The sequence below is a fragment of the Bombina bombina genome, unplaced genomic scaffold, assembly GCF_027579735.1.
Source record: "Bombina bombina isolate aBomBom1 unplaced genomic scaffold, aBomBom1.pri scaffold_837, whole genome shotgun sequence".
Lineage (NCBI taxonomy): Eukaryota > Metazoa > Chordata > Amphibia > Anura > Bombinatoridae > Bombina > Bombina bombina.
In genome coordinates this window covers 27,123-44,519 of record NW_026511073.1, presented here as the reverse complement: position 1 = coordinate 44,519, position 17,397 = coordinate 27,123, and the positions used below count along the sequence as shown (strand labels likewise).

Here is a 17,397-nt window from a genome sequence, read left to right as displayed (position 1 = left end):
ACACATTGTATCCTGTTATAAGCAAATTTAGATTTCTATTGTATACTGCTGCAATTTCGTGTTTGTATGCCAAATTATTACCTCAATAAAAAAAAAAATAAAAAAAAATTAAGGGGCTACTGCTATGCCCCGCGGCCTTAGGACCGCCAAAAGCGACCCTAGAACCTTTGTAAAGATTCTTGGGGCTGTAGCTAATCCAAAGGGAAGAGCTACAACTGGTAATGCCTGTCTTGAAAGGCAAACCTGAGAAACAGATGATGATCTTTGTGTATCGGAATGTGAAGATAAGCATCCTTTAGATCCACTGTAGTCATATATTGACCCTCCTGGATCAGTGGTAGGATGGTACGAATAGTTTCCATCTTGAACGACAGAACTTTGAGGAATTTGTTTAAGATCTTTAGATCCAAAATCGGTCTGAAGGTTCCCTCTTTTTTGGGAACCACAAACAGATTTGAGTAAAAACCCTGTTCCTGTTCCTCCTTTGGAACTGGATGGATCACTCCCATAACTAGGAGGTCTCGTACACAGTGTAAGAATGCCTCACTCTTTATCTGGTTTGCAGATAATTGTGAAAGGTGAAATCTCCCTTTTGGGGGGGGAAGCTTTGAAGTCCAGAAGATATCCCTGGGATATAATTTCCAACGCCCAGGGATCCTGAACATCTCTTGCCCACGCCTGGGCGAAGAGTGAAAGTCTGCCCCCTACTAGATCCGTTACCGGATAGGGGGTCGTTCCTTCATGCTGTCTTAGAGGCAGCAGCAGGCTTTTTGACCTGCTTACCTTTTTTCCAGGTCTGGTTTGGTCTCCAGACCGTCTTGGATTGAGCAAAAGTTCCCTCTTGTTTATTATTAGAGGAAGTTGATGCCGCACCTGCCTTGAAGTTTCGAAAGGCACGAAAATTAGACTGTTTGGCCCTAGATTTGGACCTGTCCTGAGGAAGGGCACAACCTTTTCCTCCCGTGATATCAGCAATAATCTCCTTCAAACCAGGCCCGAATAGGGTCTGCCCCTTGAAGGGAATGTTAAGTAGCTTAGATTTTAAAGTCACGTCAGCTGACCATGATTTAAGCCATAGCGCTCTGCGCGCCTGTATAGCAAAACCAGAATTCTTAGCCGTTAGTTTATTCAAATGAACAATGGCATCAGAAATAAAATAATTGGCTAGCTTAAGTGCTCTAAGTTTGCCAAGTATGTCATCCAATGGAGTCTCTACCTGTAAAGCCTCTTCCAGAGACTCAAACCAGTACGCCGCAGCAGCAGTGACAGGGGCAATGCATGCAATGGGCTGTAGGATAAAACCTTGTTGAATAAATATTTTCTTAAGGTAACCTTCTAATTTTTTATCCATTGGCTCTAAAAAAGCACAACTGTCCTCGACAGGGATAGTAGTACGCTTTGCTAGAGTAGAAACTGCTCCCTCCACCTTAGGGACTGTCTGCCATAAGTCCCGTGTGGTGGCGTCTATTGGAAAACATTTTTCTAAAAATAGGAGGGGAAGAGAACGGCACACCTGGTCTATCCCATTCCTTATTAATAATTTCTGTAAACCTTTTAGGTATTGGAAAAACATCAGTACACACCGGCACTGCAAAGCATTTATCCAGTCTACAAAATTTCTTTAGCACTGCAATGGTATCACAGTCATTTAGAGCAACTAAAACCTCCCTAAGTAACACGCGGAGGTGTTCAAGCTTAAATTTAAATGTAGAAATATTAGAATCAGGTATCTTTCCTGAGTCATTAACATCACCCACTGACTGAAGCTCTCCTTCCTCAGCTTCTGCATATTGTGAGGCAGTATCAGACATGGTTCTTAAAGCGTCAGTATGCTCTGCATTTTGTCTCACCCCAGAGCTATCTCGCTAACCTCTAAGTTCAGGTAGTCTGGCTAATACCGCTGACAGTGTATTATCCATGACTGCCGCCATGTCTTGTAAAGTAAACGCTATGGGTGCCCTAGATGTACTTGGCGCCATTTGAGCGTGAGTCCCATGGGCGGGAGTCAAAGGGTCTGACACGTGGGGAGAGTTAGTCGGCATAACTTTCCCCTCGTCAGATTCCTCTGGTGATAATTTTTTTAAAAACAGAATATGATCTTTATTGCATAAAATGAAATCAGTACATTTGGTACACATTCTAAGAGGGGGTTCCACCATGGCTTTTAAACATAATGAACAAGGAGTTTCTTCTATGTCAGACATGTTTATACAGACTAGCAATGAGACTAGCAAGCTTGGAAAACACTTTAAATCAAGTTAACAAGCAAATATAAAAAACGGTACTGTGCCTTTAAGAGAAACAAATTTTGTCAGAATTTGAAAAACAGTGAAAAAATGCAGTAAATCAAACGAAATTTTTACAGCGTATGTAATAGGCTAGCAAAGCATTGCATCCACTTGCAAATGGATGATTAACCCCTTAGTTCAAAAAACGGATCAAAAAAACGAAATAGACGTTTTTTAACAGTCACAACCAACTGCCGCAGCAAGCTGTGGTCCTACCTTCCCCAATAAACGACTTTGGAAAGCCTTTGAGCCCTTTAGAGATGTCCTATAGCATACAGGGGACTCCTGAGGGAAGCTGGATGTCACAGTTTGTAATTTTAACTGCACCAACTGTAACTTTTATACTATAACAGTGGAAAGCCTCAGTAAAACTGTTTCTAGCAAAAATTTAAGCCAGCCATGTGGAAAAAACTAGGCCCCAATAAAGTTTTATCACCAATGCATATATAAAAACGATTAAACATGCCAGCAAACGTTTATATTGCAATATCATAAGGGTATTACCCCTGGGAGTAAGCATGATACCAGTCATTATTAAATCACTGTATTCAGGGTTAACTTACATTAATCCGGTATTAGCAGCATTTTCTAGTGTTTTCCATCTCTAGAAAAAATTATAACTGCACATACCTGATAACAGAATAAACTGCACGCCATTCTCTCGCTGAAGTTACCTCATCTGTGTAATCCCCTCAGACATATGTGAGAATAGCAATGGATCTTAGTTACAACCTGCTAAGATCATAGAAACCTCAGGCAGATTCTTCTTCTATTTACTGCCTGAGATAAAATAGCACAACTCCGGTACTATTTAAAAATAACAAACTTTTGATTGAAGAAAATAAACTAACTATATTTAACCACTCTCTCCTACAACATCCTAGCTTGTTGAGAGTTGCAAGAGAATGACTGGCTATGACAGTTAGGGGAGGAGCTATATTACAGCTCTGCTGTGGGTGTCCTCTTGCAACTTCCTGTTGGGAATGAGAATATCCCACAAGTAATGGATGATCCGTGGACTGGATACACCTTACAAGAGAAATAATACTGTAGAATTTTAAAAGAAGACAACAATAAATATCCCATAAATATAAAAAATAACATTGAAAAAGGATATCACCATTTTCTCCTTTCACTGTGACTCCAATTGCACGTGTAGTCATTTGTAGACTTACATAGTGTGTTTTGCTTTTCATTTGGATAAATTCCTTGGTGCTTTTGACTTGTCACAATGTAAGCAGGACTATCATTCTAACATTAAAACTTAGTTACAAACCTGCCAGCAGGTATGAGGAGACTTCCGTTCCAAGATGTACTGTGTTAAAGGAGATGGTTCAAGCTCATATTTGTCAAATGGTAGCTTGTCAATAACCATCGGCTCACAGTCCACACAGGAGAACCTCACCACAGGATGAGCAGTGCGCGGTGGCTTCAATATAGAAAACAAAATGTACAAGTATATACAATTAGCTTAAAAGGACCAGAAAGTACAGTAGAATTGCATAACCAATGAATGTATAATAGAAAGACAAATCAGTAACAGTCTGAATTTCAAATGAGAAAAAGATTTTTTTCTTACAGATATCAGTTACTTATATTTCCCCTCCCCATGTATTATGTGCAAGCCATCAGCCAATCACAAATGCATATATGTATATACTGTGAACTCTTGCAGATGCTCAGTAAAAGCTGGTGCTTCAGAAAGCATGCATATAAAAAGATTGTTCACTTTTTGATAATAGCAGTAAATTGGAAAGTTGCTTAAAATTGTATGCTCTTTCTGAACCATGAAACTTTAATTTGGTCTTTAGTGTCCCTTTAAAATGTGCAATTCTTAAAATATGCTAACTACATTTATAAGGAAGCAGAAATAGTTTAAAAGGTACATTATAGTCAATTATTTGTCTTTGTTTTATATATTTGTGTATATATGTTGATGCACACACCATGATGTTAAAAAAAAAGTTTTTTATTTTGAAATAACTAAATCGCAGCTGCAAAGTATGTGTTAGCTAGCTATAAGGGTGACAAGACGCATTATTTCAATTAAAATGACACATTTAACATACTACCCCACATGAAGATAGTAAGTGCATTTTTACTGATTATTTTATAGAAGTTCAACTAACATACAATTTTTGTTATCTTTTTTTTTTTTAACTGAAAAATTACAGGATAGAGAGGGGCAGGTACATTTTAAAGAAACACCTTTATAGATTATGGAAGTGAAAAGACTTTTAAAAGGGACAGACTACTGTCAATTTCAATTTTTTATATATTTTTTTTTTAAAAAAGAGCGAAAAACATACAATTATGCTTACCAGATACTTTCCTTTCCATCTGTACAGGGAGAGTCCACAGCTGCATTCATTACTTGTGGGAAATACAGAACCTGGCCACCAGGAGGAGGCAAAGACACCCCAGCCAAATGCTTAAATACCTCCCCCACTTCCCTTATCCCCCAGTCATTCTGTCTAGGGAACAAGGAATAGTAGGATAAATATCAGGGTGAAAAGGTGCCAGAAGAACAAATTAAAATTTAGGGTCGCCCAATGGAGAACACGGGCGGGAGCTGTGGACTCTCCCTGTACAGAAGAAAAGGAAATTATCTGGTAAGCATAATTTATATTTTCCTTCTTAATACAGGGAGAGTCCACAGCTGCATTCATTACTTGTGGGAAATTATATCCAAGCTACAGAGGACACTGAATACTAACAAGAGGGCAAAAAAAAGAAGAGGCGGACACCATCTGAGGGCAACACAGCCTGCAAAACCCTTTCTCCTGAAGTCTGCTTCAACAGAAGCAAAAAAAAAATCAAAGTTTGGAAAAAGAATGTAAGACCAAGTAATCCATCCAACAAAACTGATCCATAGAGGCCTCATTTTAGAGGCCCCAGAGACTGTCACTGCTTAAAAAACTGAGCCGTAAACCTCAGAGGAGGCTTACGTTCCGCTAACGCTTGTCCCAAGCGGAAAATACTCCTCAACTAAAAAATAAGGAAGTCTAAGATGTATTCTGACCCTTACGCTTCCCAGATAGATAGTAAACAGATAAAACTGTCTATTCTTAGATAGCCTGAAGATAAAACCTTAAGGCACGATTCCATAAAATGTAGTAAACTTTCCTTTGCGAAGAAGGAACAGGATATAAAAAGGACCACAAATTCTCGACTGAAGGTGCGATTTGACACAACCTTAGGAGGAATCCAACTAAGTTCGCAAAACAGCCTTACTATCGTGGAACACCCGATAAGGAGGGTCGCATAGCAAGTCCGTAAACTCAGAGACTTTTTGCACACAAAAGTAATATTTAGACGTAATGGGTCTTCTAAGAGCAAAGGTAGCCCGATGCCAAAACCATAAAACAAGATCAAAATCTCCAAGACGGAGCCTCAGAACTACACACCAGCCTGAACGCAGTCAGAGCCCTAACCAAACTGTGTGTCCAGAACTACAACAAGCCTCTAGAACCTAAAAACAGACAGGACCAAACCTGTCCCAACCAGGAACTAGCTAAGAAGCCCTTCTCCAGATTATTCTGGAGGAAGAAAAGAATCCTGGCAGGACTGAATAGTGTGCCAGGATGAACCACTCTCTTTACAGCCGAAGGGGTCCTCCACACCTATGATAGATGACGAGGGACCAGCCAACACGCTTTAATGAGAGGACCATAACCTCTTCAGAAAAAAACGTCTCTTCGGTTAAGACTAAGCGACATATCACAGTCTGCCTCGGAGAAAAAAGATTTGAGGAAGCAAAAAGACCTTGTTCCAGCAGATCCCTGCGACAAGGTAACCCTCATAGAGGCGAAACCACTAATCCGGGACCACGATCTATGCAGCCTCAACGGAGTAAGCAGTATCATTGATGCCTGTCTCTTCTAGATTCAAGCCACCATTCAAGGAGTGATATGGCAGGAAAGGAAAAATTGTAATGAACCTCCAAGGCACCGGCCAATGTAGCCATTAGCTCCGCCTGAGGATCCCTGAACCACGACCCATAATGGGTAAACTGGAATAGAAACGGGACGTCCCAAGATTCTCATTCGGCGTCCCCTTCCAGTTACAATTCAGATAAAAGGAATTTCTCTAAATAACATTCGTCCCGGGTGATCACCCCCGGAGAGATGGTCGCAGACAGCGAGCAGCAGTGAACCTCTGCAAACTACCAAACTCAAGATACTACCCTCAACGATAGGGAGTCTCTTGTGCTCAAAAGGAGATCCAAGCCAGCAAAGGTAAGACCGACTAGAATCCCTACACTGGGACAAACCCAGTAGACTAAATCCTGAGAGCAGAAAAGATTGCCTGAAGATCCAAAAAGATAAATGGGAGGGAAAACTTTCTGGAGTTTCCTGGCCCCCTTAGGCACGCCCCCACCAAACTGTCGGACTTGCGACCGAAGTCAAAACCACCCCGGTTGATTTAAAAAAGGATGTCCCACAGGACAGGGAGATCTTGACAAGGACACTGGACAGCTATTCGCTCAACCAGTAGTCCAGATAAATATGCAAATACAGAGTCGAAACAGCTCCCTACCACTGCCTCAGCACACACCGAACCTCGGTTGGGATGAGACTTGGCAAAAGGAATGAAGTCCAATATGGACCCCATGACAAGTCATCACCCCCGAACACAGTGCCAGCGATGGCCTGAAGGAGGATTGGAGTGCACGACCTGAAGAAGCTAACCCCAAGAAAAATCTACCTGGCTAAGAAAGCTAACTTGGCATCCAGGAATCCACCCTGGCGCCCACATCAGAGAAACTCTGGTCTAGATCCATCTCTGAGGATCGAGGGAGACAGATGAAGTCTCTAAAAGCCTTCTATCAGACGAGACCATGGAAATGAAACCAGAATCGTCAATACAAGGGAAACTACCACTGCCAAAATAAAACCCCAGATCCTAAAAGAAAATAATTAGAATCAGTAGCGAAAACTGAAAACCAAAGTACTGGAAAAGCCGGTCCTTAGAAACAGGAAAGTTCCCAAAGGAGGAATGAAAAAGGTATGATATCCTTCCTCGACAGTGATCCTGCACTGTTCCTCCCGTACAAAAGGTAGAGTATACCTTATAGTCTCCCTCTGGAACAAGGAGACCTGATAAGCCTTGCTTAAGTACTATAGGATCCAAATAGGACGGGATATCCCACCCTCTATTGGACCATGAAATGACAGCAGTTTTAGTAGTATCCCAAACCTCACACTGCGATAGGCACTGGAACAATGACTCCAAAAGAGAACAAAAAACCCGCACCCACTTGAAAAAGGCTTCCCTCTCTCTGTCGGAAAGACAGGATCAAGAGAAGGAAAAACTGTCCTGGAAGGCATGATTTGAAGCCTAGCTCTGACCTCTAGGACCCATGGATCCTATACGATCCTGATCAGGCGTCTGAAAAAAAGGCTATAGTCAGACCCCCAGAGACAGAACTTTTTTTCACTTTCTGCGATGAGATTTTCTTTGTGAAATTTTTTCTGCAGACAATTTTTAAATTAAATTGTAAATTTGTCATTTACACTAAAGCACCAGATCCATTGCAATGTGTTGGTTAACTGGATAATAAAGCAATATTTTAAGTTTTATAATCTAGTGCAGTAGTTGAAAATTGCATTGCATATTAGCTACAGACAAAAAAAGGAATTGTAAAATGTTTCTTGAATTAATTTGTTTCCTTTTCTCTTAGTTTAACAGAAATGTAGTAATAAAAAGGTGCATTGCTCATACAAACATCTTACATTCAGAAAAAAACAGCTTGCAGACTGTGAAAAGCTAGGGAACAAGCTTGCAAAAATCTCAGAGCCAGACAACAATCAATGCACTGCTGTTTTGCAGCACTACTGCATATTTGATTGATGTCTTCAAACAGTACTTTGCTCTGGATGCACTGTGTTAAGGAAAACTTATACAATGCAGCCAGAGAACAGCTCTGTTTTAAAAGAACAGCCTAATGTGGAGCAGCGCTGAAAAGTGCTAACAGCTCCTGTTCTTTCTGCAGACATGCTGCATTTTCTGTGATGACATCTCAGATCACTCTATGTTCTGCCTTGGGGGTCAGACCACAACACGATCCAAAGTAGAACCTGACAAAGGTCCCTCCTGTCATCTAGGTTAGATGGGCCTGCTCTGCCTGGATCTATTCCGGGACTGAGTTGGTTCCCCAAGCACCTGAATAGCTCAGGTCATCAAAAAAAAAAAACCCACAGAATAGCGGAACCAATTTAACGCTCTCTCTCAAACAGAAGGAAAGAGTGAACTTAGGAGTCATATCTGTCAGAGCGATTCAAGGTCTAAACAAAAAAAGAAAAAACTTGAAGCCCCAGCTTTAGGGGCTAGAAGTCCGCGAATAATCCAGATAAAGAATTATAAGCTCTAAAGATTTTATTTCTTCTCGAAAATATTGAGGGAACCATCACCTCGAATCGAGACAGAGATGCTTCAACAGGAATTCTCCAGAAATTGCGACAACCTAAGTCTTCAGTACATAAATATTCCATATGACGAAAACATCATCCTAAAAAGAGTTTCCTCAATAATCAAGAGCTCTAAGAATAAATATCCTTAAAACAGAATAGTAGAGCCCGGAACAGGGATACTTAAAAAAAAAAAAGGAAATGGATGAAAAAGGAATAGGATCCCATCCTACTCCACCGGTCTTAATCAAGTTCGCTATTTGATTTAGAGATTCGACTGGCAGATAAGTCCTAGGAATCTCTAAATTCGCCAAAACCTCTCTCAGAAGCAAGCGCAGGCGTGCCACTCTAAATCTAAAGGTGAAATCCTTCTCTGTCGAAGAAATAGAAGCAGCAGTCTCCGACCCAGGAGGTCCGTCCTCTGAAGCCTCAGAAAGACCGCATCCCCAGACGACTGATCGGATACAACCGACAATTTACACAATGCTCCCTGGGCAGGAGTGCATGGATTAACCCATCATTTGCGCGTAGCAGTACGAGGCAAAACCACTAAGGCCGCAGAAATGGTCATACAGAACTGCACAGTAACGTTTGGTGGAAAAAGGCCCCCTCCAGGTGGAGGATTAGCGGCACCAGGGGAAGCTGCATGTGTAGGATCAGATGACTTTAGGGGACACGCCTCACCGGACGAAGAGTCCTCAGAGGCAGAAGGCTCAGTGGCATCTAGCATCTCAACATTGGATGATTAAAACACCCTGTTGCGGCCTCCTCACAATATACACAGGTATCGAATTCTGTCGTAGAGGGATCCCCCTCTAAAAATTCAGAATCCTTCATAAACTAGGTAACCCTAATTAACAGAGAAAAGCAACCGGCACCTTAGACCCCCAATGGCTGGGGCACTCACCACCTCCTATGACCCAGACAGTATAGAGAAAACTCGCTCCTCTCCGTAGTTACTCGGTCAGGAAATAGGAAATGGAAACCGTGACCACTCCCGTTAAAACAGTGTGCCATACAGGACCGCCCCTGCTAAAGGAAAAAGCGTGCCAAGCCTAATAAAACTGCGCAGCTCTTAAGTAAAAAAGGCAACCTGTACGTTCTGTAACAGACTATGAGCCCAAAAAACTTTTCACACACATAAAGCAGCAGAAATCACATAAATAAATGATACAACCCCACTGGATCCTATACGATCCTGATCAGGCGCCTCAAAAAAATGCTATAGTCAGACCCCAACACGATCCAAAGTAGGACCTGACACAGGTCCCTCCTGTCATCTAGGTTAGATGGGCCTGCTCTGCCTGGATCTATTTCGGGACTGAGTTGGTTCCCAAACCACCTGAATAGCTCAGGTTATCAAAAACCTGTAAAACCCACAGAATAGCGGAACCAAATTAACTCTCTCTCAAGCAGAAGGAAAGAGTGAACTTAGGAGTCATATCTGTCAAGAGCGATTCAAGGTCTAAACAAAAAAGGAAAAAACTTGAAGCCCCAACTTTAGGGGCTAGAAGTCCGCGAATAATCCAGATAAAGAATTATAAGATCTAAAGATTTAATTTCTTCTTGAAAATATCGAGGGAAACATCACCTCGAATCGAGACAGAGATGCTTCAACAGGAAGTTTCCAGAAATTGCGACAACCTAAGTCTTCAGTACATAAATATCCCATATGATGAAAACATCGTCCTAAAAAGAGTTTCCTCAATCAAAAACTCTAAGAATAACTATCCTTAAAACAGAATAGGAAAAGCAATAAGCAAGGGCACAAAAAGAGTGATAGCCAATTAGGAATGTGCAACAACACAACCCCCCATAGAACCCGGAACTGGGATACTTAAAAAAAGAAAAGAAAAAAGAAACAGACTAAAAAAGGAATAGGATCCCATCCTACTCCACCGGTCTTAATCAAGTTCGCTATCTGATTTAGAGATCTGAGATTCGACTGGCAGATCAGTCCTAGAAATCTCTAAAATCGCCAAAACCTCTCTCAGAAGCAAGCGCAGGCGTGCCACTCTAAATCTAAAAGGCAAAATCCTCCTCTGCCGGAGGAATAGAAGCAGCAGTCTCCGACCAAGAAGGTCTGTCCTCTGAAGCCTCAGAAAGACCTGCATCCCCAGATGACTGATCAGATACAACCGACAATTTACACGATGCTCCCTGGGCAGGAGTGCATGGATTAACCCTTCATTTGCGCATAGCAGTACGAGGCAAAACCGCTAAGGCCGCAGAGGATTAGCGGTACCAGGGGAAGCTGTATGTGTAGGATCAGATGACTTTAGGGGACACGCCTCACGGGACGAAGAGTCCTCAGAGGCGGAAGGCTCAGTGGCATCTAGCATCTTAACATTGGATGATGAAAACACCCTGTTGCGGCCTCCTCACAATATACACAGGTATCGAATTCTATCGTAGAGGAATCCCCCTCTAAAAATTCAGAATCCTCCATAAACTTGGATAACCCTAATTAACAGTGAAAAACAACCTGCACCTTAGACCCCCAATGGCTGGGGCACTCACCACCTCCTATGACCTAGACAGTATAGAGAAAACTCGCTCCTCTCTGTAGTTGGAAGGAAATAGGAAATGGAAACCGTAACCACTCCCAGTCACACAGTGAGCCATGCAGGACCGCCCCTGCTAAAGGAAAAAGCACGCCAAGCCTAATAAAACTGTGTAGCTCTTAAGTAAAAAAGGCAACCTGTACGTTCCGTATCAGTCTATGAGCCCAAAAAACTTTTCACACACATAAAGCAGCAGAAATCACATAAATAAATGATAAAACCCCATTGTTCAACAATCCCCCTAATGAGATATTAACCCTTGATTCCGTAAAGATAAAAAGGAGTCCCACTGTGACCCTGTCTTCTAGCGTGAACAGATGTGTAAAAAATTAAACGATCTTACCGGAATCTATGCCGTGGAACTGAAACACGGTCCTTCAAGTGTGACAGACTGTAGCATGGACTTGAGTGATGAAAAGCAGTTAGCGAAACTCATCAACGCTGATTGCTTAGGAGCTGTTAACATGAGTCTGGATGGGTTCACAGAAAGACTCTCCCTGCATCTCCAGACTCTAACTTTCATCAATGCTCTCACTGAGAAGGCTGACAAGACTATTTAAAACTCCAGTCCCATATCGAAGGGTAGATAACCTTCCTGAGGAACTACTCTGAAATCTTCTGACACTTCTCTGCCAACCTCCTGTGACGAAAGGCAAAGAATGACTGGGGATAAAGGAAGTGGGGGAGGTATTTTTGGCTGTGGTGTCTTTGCCTCCTCCTGGTGGCCAGTTTCTGTATTTCCCACAAGTAATGAATCCAGCTGTGGACTCTCCCTGTATTAAGAAGGACATCTTTTTATTGCACATCACCAATTCTGTATAATCAACACTGTTATATTAATATACTTTTTACCTCTATGATTACATGTATCTAAGCTTCACAGATTGCCCCTTATCTCAGTGCTGGTTCTTGCCTAACCATTATCATTCTCCACGGAGTGAGCACAATGTTAGCTATATTGCACACAAACTAGCACTGTCTAGCTGTTGTAAAATATTTAAAAAGCAAATTAAAAGCACTGAGATAATAGGCAGCCTGCAGGGGCTAAGAAAAGGGCACACGTAGAGATTATAACAAAAAAGAAACAATATATATTAGTGCAAACACTGTGTCAGAAATTATTATGAATGCACACTCCACTGTGTTCAAAACTTGAAAGCATACAGTCTCTTTAAACTGATATCTTCCAATCCTGTGTTAGATTGCGGACTTCAAAGAGAAATAGTATATAGTGAAGTTTTGTATCATATAGGTAATACCAGCATGAGGGAGAACCTTACTCACATAGAATAGTGCTATAAATGAGCTGTCAGGTAAGACAGCGTGTGATTATACCAAAAGATTCTGTGGCAAAACACCATGGACATCAACTGTGTCTTAATATAAAAACAATTTATTGTTTAAAAACCAAGGTTACACAAACAAGGGTTAGTAGGACTACTAAGTAGTACTCCAAAGCAAGTTCTACGGTGAAGTTGTACCATACACACGGCAAACTAAACCAATCTTGGAACAGGCATGAGCAATACAGCTTGTAAAGTCCCGCCTCCTGTAACGTCAGTCCTTGAATCAACACTCCAACATACGTTTCTCTATGTCGACTTTTTCAAGGTGTAACATCTGTTGAATCATCTGTCTTTTTAAATGTCCAGTTGAGTCCTTATTGGTTACTTGGTTTAATGCAATATTCACGTCCTCATATTAACATTTCACAAATACACATAAAAAAGTTGATTTCTTTCTAATGGCAGGGAGTCAGCAAAATACATTCACAACCTATGGGAAATCAATACCCAATCTGTGGAGTCCACACAAAAAAAATAGGGAGGGAAAGGAAGGGAAAACAGCCCTGAGTACTTGGCACCACTGCTTGAACAACCTTTCTCACAAACATCAAGTCAGTAAAATTTTGTGAAAGTATATAATGAAGACCAAGTAGCAGCCTTACATATCTGTTAAACTGGAGCCTCATTCTTGAAGGCCCAGGAAGTAGACACCGCACGAGTAGATCGTGCCTTAATCCGTGATGGAGGCTGCTGACCCATTTCTATATAAGCCATATGAAACAAAGTTCTGAACCAGAAGGATAGGGTAACAGCTGTTGCTTTCTGCATAAACAAGAAAGATGATTGATGAAATTCCTTGGCAGCATGAAGATAAAACTTTAAAGCTCTAACGACATCCAGATTATGCAATAATCTCTCCTTGGTAGAGGAAGGATTAGGACAAAGACGGAACAAACATTTCCTGATTGATATTGTGAGTTGACACAACCTTAGGTAAAAATCCCGTCTTTGTCCGAAGTACAGTCTTATCCAAATTAAAGGGTACAAACGTACAAAGTTCTCCAGTAAACAAATGATGGTGCTGGGTATAAAGACAAAATTGTATGCATATATAGTAAACAAACCCTGGGGGGTAATATCTCAAATAGTGGAGGGTATCGTAGCAATAATACTGCTGTGTCTTGATGCTGGCAAAAAACGGAACTCGCTACTTACAGGAATGTAGGCGCACGCGCTCGACGAGGAAACAGTAGCATCCAGCCGGTCCTGCTCCAGGTAGTAATAACCGGATTACTCCTTGACCGGCAAGCCAGTTCAGCGTTCTGTGCCTTCTCCCTCCTCGAGGCTGCATGACTCAGCGCACCGGCACTTCCTGATGACGTAGTCCGGCGTCAGCTGTAGACAACGATCCTTACTACATTACCATCCTCCACATCGTAACGTCCCCCAGGGCGCATACAACAACCCACGGCTGCAGGGCACTATTAGACAGAAGGGCTCCTTACCCTTCTCGATAAGTAGAAAAAATAAGTCCAGAAAGCTCCCACTTGATATAAATAAAAATCCAAACTTTATTAGAATCCAAATCCATTAAAAGTGTATGGAGTAACATCAAAGATAGGGGGAGAGACGAATAAGTCTTACATGTTTCGGCAAGGTATAGCCGTAATCATAGACATAAATTCATACAGGTGTATTTACAAAGGTAAAATGATCCCCATTGGTTAAAACATAACACACCCTTCCCCTTCACTCCTTTGCAAGAGAACAAAAGTTAACCTTTTAAGCTGCATAAATATTTTACTATCATAAATGAAACAAACAAAAAAAAATTTAAATTAAATTCAAGAAATATGCTTTAAATAATCCTAGTTAGTGGAAGGCTAGTTAAAATAGTAAATAAGCATCAGAGCATATAGTAATTTATATAAATAATGTGAACAAAAAGCAACTCAATAGCTACTGGGCTGAATTGTTTATATCCATGCTGCAAGTTAAAGCTATTAGCAATATAGATCACATTTATACAGTACCCAAACTTTTAATGGATTTGGATTCTAATAAAGTTTGGATTTTTATTTATATCAAGTCTTATCCAAATGGCACACTAGATAAGGCGGGTCACACAAGAGGGCAGACAATTCTGACACCCTAAGAGCAGATGAAATAGCTAACAGAAACGAAACTTTCCAAGAAAGTAACTTAATATCAATAGAATGTATAGACTCCAACAGAGCCCATAGAACAAGATGCCCAAGTTCTGGTGTTGAATGCTCTGTTTGAGGATCTCACCACCTTCAGTCCACCCGGCTCTTTCACGTCGCTGTGTTAAATGGGAGCACTCATTAACAGCATCCTACATCCGAATGGCAATACACAGCAGTAGTGTGTACTGGGTCTGGACGACAAGTCCAGTAGGAGGACCCAGTGCCGTCTATGTAGTGTCAGACACTCTAGTTATGCGAAGTCCTGTCCTCAACCTGAGGATACTAGTCTGTGTGCCCTCTAATAAAACTTCTAGGGTACATGTGGTATCTCGGTATCAGCCTGCTTTTTCTGTATTCCTCCTTAAAGGGACAGTCAACACCAGAATTTTTGTTATTTAAAAAGAAAGATAATCCCTTTATTACCCATTCCCCAGTTTTGCATAACCAACACAGTTATAGAAATATACTTTTTACCTCTGTAATTACCTTGCCTCTGCAAACTGCCCCCTTATTTCAGTTCTTTTGACAGACTTGCATTCTAGCCAATCAGTGCTCACTCCAGGGTAACTTCACATGCATGAGCTCAATGTTATCTATATGAAACACATGAACTAATACCCTCTAGTGGTCAAAATGCATTCAGATTAGAGGCAGTCTTCAAAGTCTAAGAAATTAGCATATGGACCTCCTAGGTTTAGCTTTCAACTAAGAATACCAAGTGAACAAAGCAAAATTGGTGATAAAAGTAAATTGGAAAGTTGTTTAAAATTACATTCCCTATTTCAATCATGAAAGTTTTTTTTGGACTTTACTGTCCCTTTAAGTATCTAGGGTCCTAAAACAGCAGTTGTATTTCTGTTCACTGTCCCTAGCTCATTAGGCAACTTCTTAAGTCTGCAGGAGTCCTGAAACACAAAGTGGAAAATCAGTGTAACTAACATAGTTTGCCTAACAGGGAGCATAGCATAATAAAACTGGGGGAGGCATAGGAACTTCTCTGTGACCACCAGTAGCTAATATTCGCCAAAACTCTACCAAAATAATTATATGGCTTTCAACAACTCCCCTGTCCTCTCTTACAGGAAACAATCCATTGAGGACAAAAAAAAAAAAAATCAGAACCTTCAGAAGAGCACCTCTTTCTGCCTACCTCCATGAAATGAGGCAAATAACTACTAGGAGGGTAGGGAAAGTGTGTGTGTCTTGGGGGTGTGTGTATTTAATGCTCTGTTTGGGGAGTTTTTGACTCCACATGGTGGCTAGGTGAAGTATTTCCCATAGGTTTCATTAATGGATTGTGTGGACTCTCACTGCCATTAGAAATTAGTGCATGTGTGTGTGAATGTGATATATATATATATATATATATATATACATGTATATATATATATATATATATATATACACATACACACATACATATATATATACACACACACACACACATAATACCATTTGCAACACAAACCTTGTTGCATTTTTTTAAAAATGTTATACAAATAAACCTACACACACACATATGCAAATATAATCATGAGTTGGATACATTTACATAAGGATTTAGAAAAAAAACCTTCCTAAAGGGAATCGAACTCAGTAACACTAATATGTATAAAATAAGTTATAAAATGGGAGCAATTTCCACTATTCCACATCATACACTAAGAAATAGCTTTGAAAAGACATACTTCGAAGTAAACGTAGATATTATAAAGCATATTAATATAACAATGTTGGTTATGCAAAGCTTGGAATGGGTAGTAAAGGTGTTATCTCTCTATTTAAACAATAAAAAAAAATCAAGTAGATTACCCTTAAAGGTGCAGTGCTGCAAGTATTGAAATACTGATCCTTGCTGTTTGTAGGTTACCTTTCTTTATAGATGCATAATAAAACATATTTAAGATACATAGCAATTTAGCCTCTACAATAACAAAGTTTTTAAAAGCTTTAAAATGACTTAAAAAAAAAAAAAAAAGAAAGAAAAGAAAATCAACTTACCAGTGTTGGGGAATTTTGATCAGGCCAAAAGGATTCAGGAACTGGCCAATGTCCCACAGGAACACCAGTTTTTGGATTAGGTCGCACATAGATAAGCTTGTGACAGCTATGCCATGCTTGTGGTGCAAAAGAATTGGCAGGTCTCAGTGCATCTAAAGGACCATCTGCAGAGATTGAAAATGGACAGGAAAAATTACTTGAGGAAAAAAACAACATTTACATTAATCTTTAAAGGTTACCATTTGTAAAATATCTTACTATTCCAAATCAACAAAGCATTTAGTATAAATAAATTAAGCATATATCGCTTGAATCAGCAGTTTTCTAGCTAGGCGAGCTTAACAACATCCACCCTTAATTATTTTGTTTTTTGTCATATGCAATCTGTAAACCTTTTAATCAACTGTTTACAAGAACAACTATTTTTTAAAAAAACTCATAACCAGTTTAAAATATTGTTCAGATGTATCAGGACAGGCAATGTATGCATTCACTTACCAGAAATCCCCAAGTCATTATTTTTAAATGAATTACAAGGTTAATGTTACTATCAGTCATGTTATTGGTATATAGCATATTGAGTCTGAGAGACCTGCATCCTATTTTAAATGGCTTTTTTTGGTTTGTTTCTTTTTAACTTA

The 17,397-nt window shown here is 40.3% G+C and overlaps 1 protein-coding gene across 1 annotated transcript in view; it reads right to left on the bottom strand.

The window, feature by feature from the left end:
- LOC128643593 (integrator complex subunit 6-like) overlaps window positions 1–17,001 on the bottom strand; it is a gene marked incomplete at its 3' end in the record, with an annotated part of 111,526 nt that extends 94,525 nt beyond the window's left edge. Inside the window, exons 1-2 of the mRNA XM_053696438.1 lie at window positions 16,757–17,001; window positions 3,565–3,717 (exon numbers count right to left, since the gene is read on the bottom strand). Of these exons, the coding sequence (XP_053552413.1) occupies window positions 3,565–3,717; window positions 16,757–16,972 (369 nt within the window). The remainder of the gene's footprint in view (window positions 1–3,564; window positions 3,718–16,756) is intronic.
- Between the last annotated feature and the right edge of the window lie 396 nt (window positions 17,002–17,397).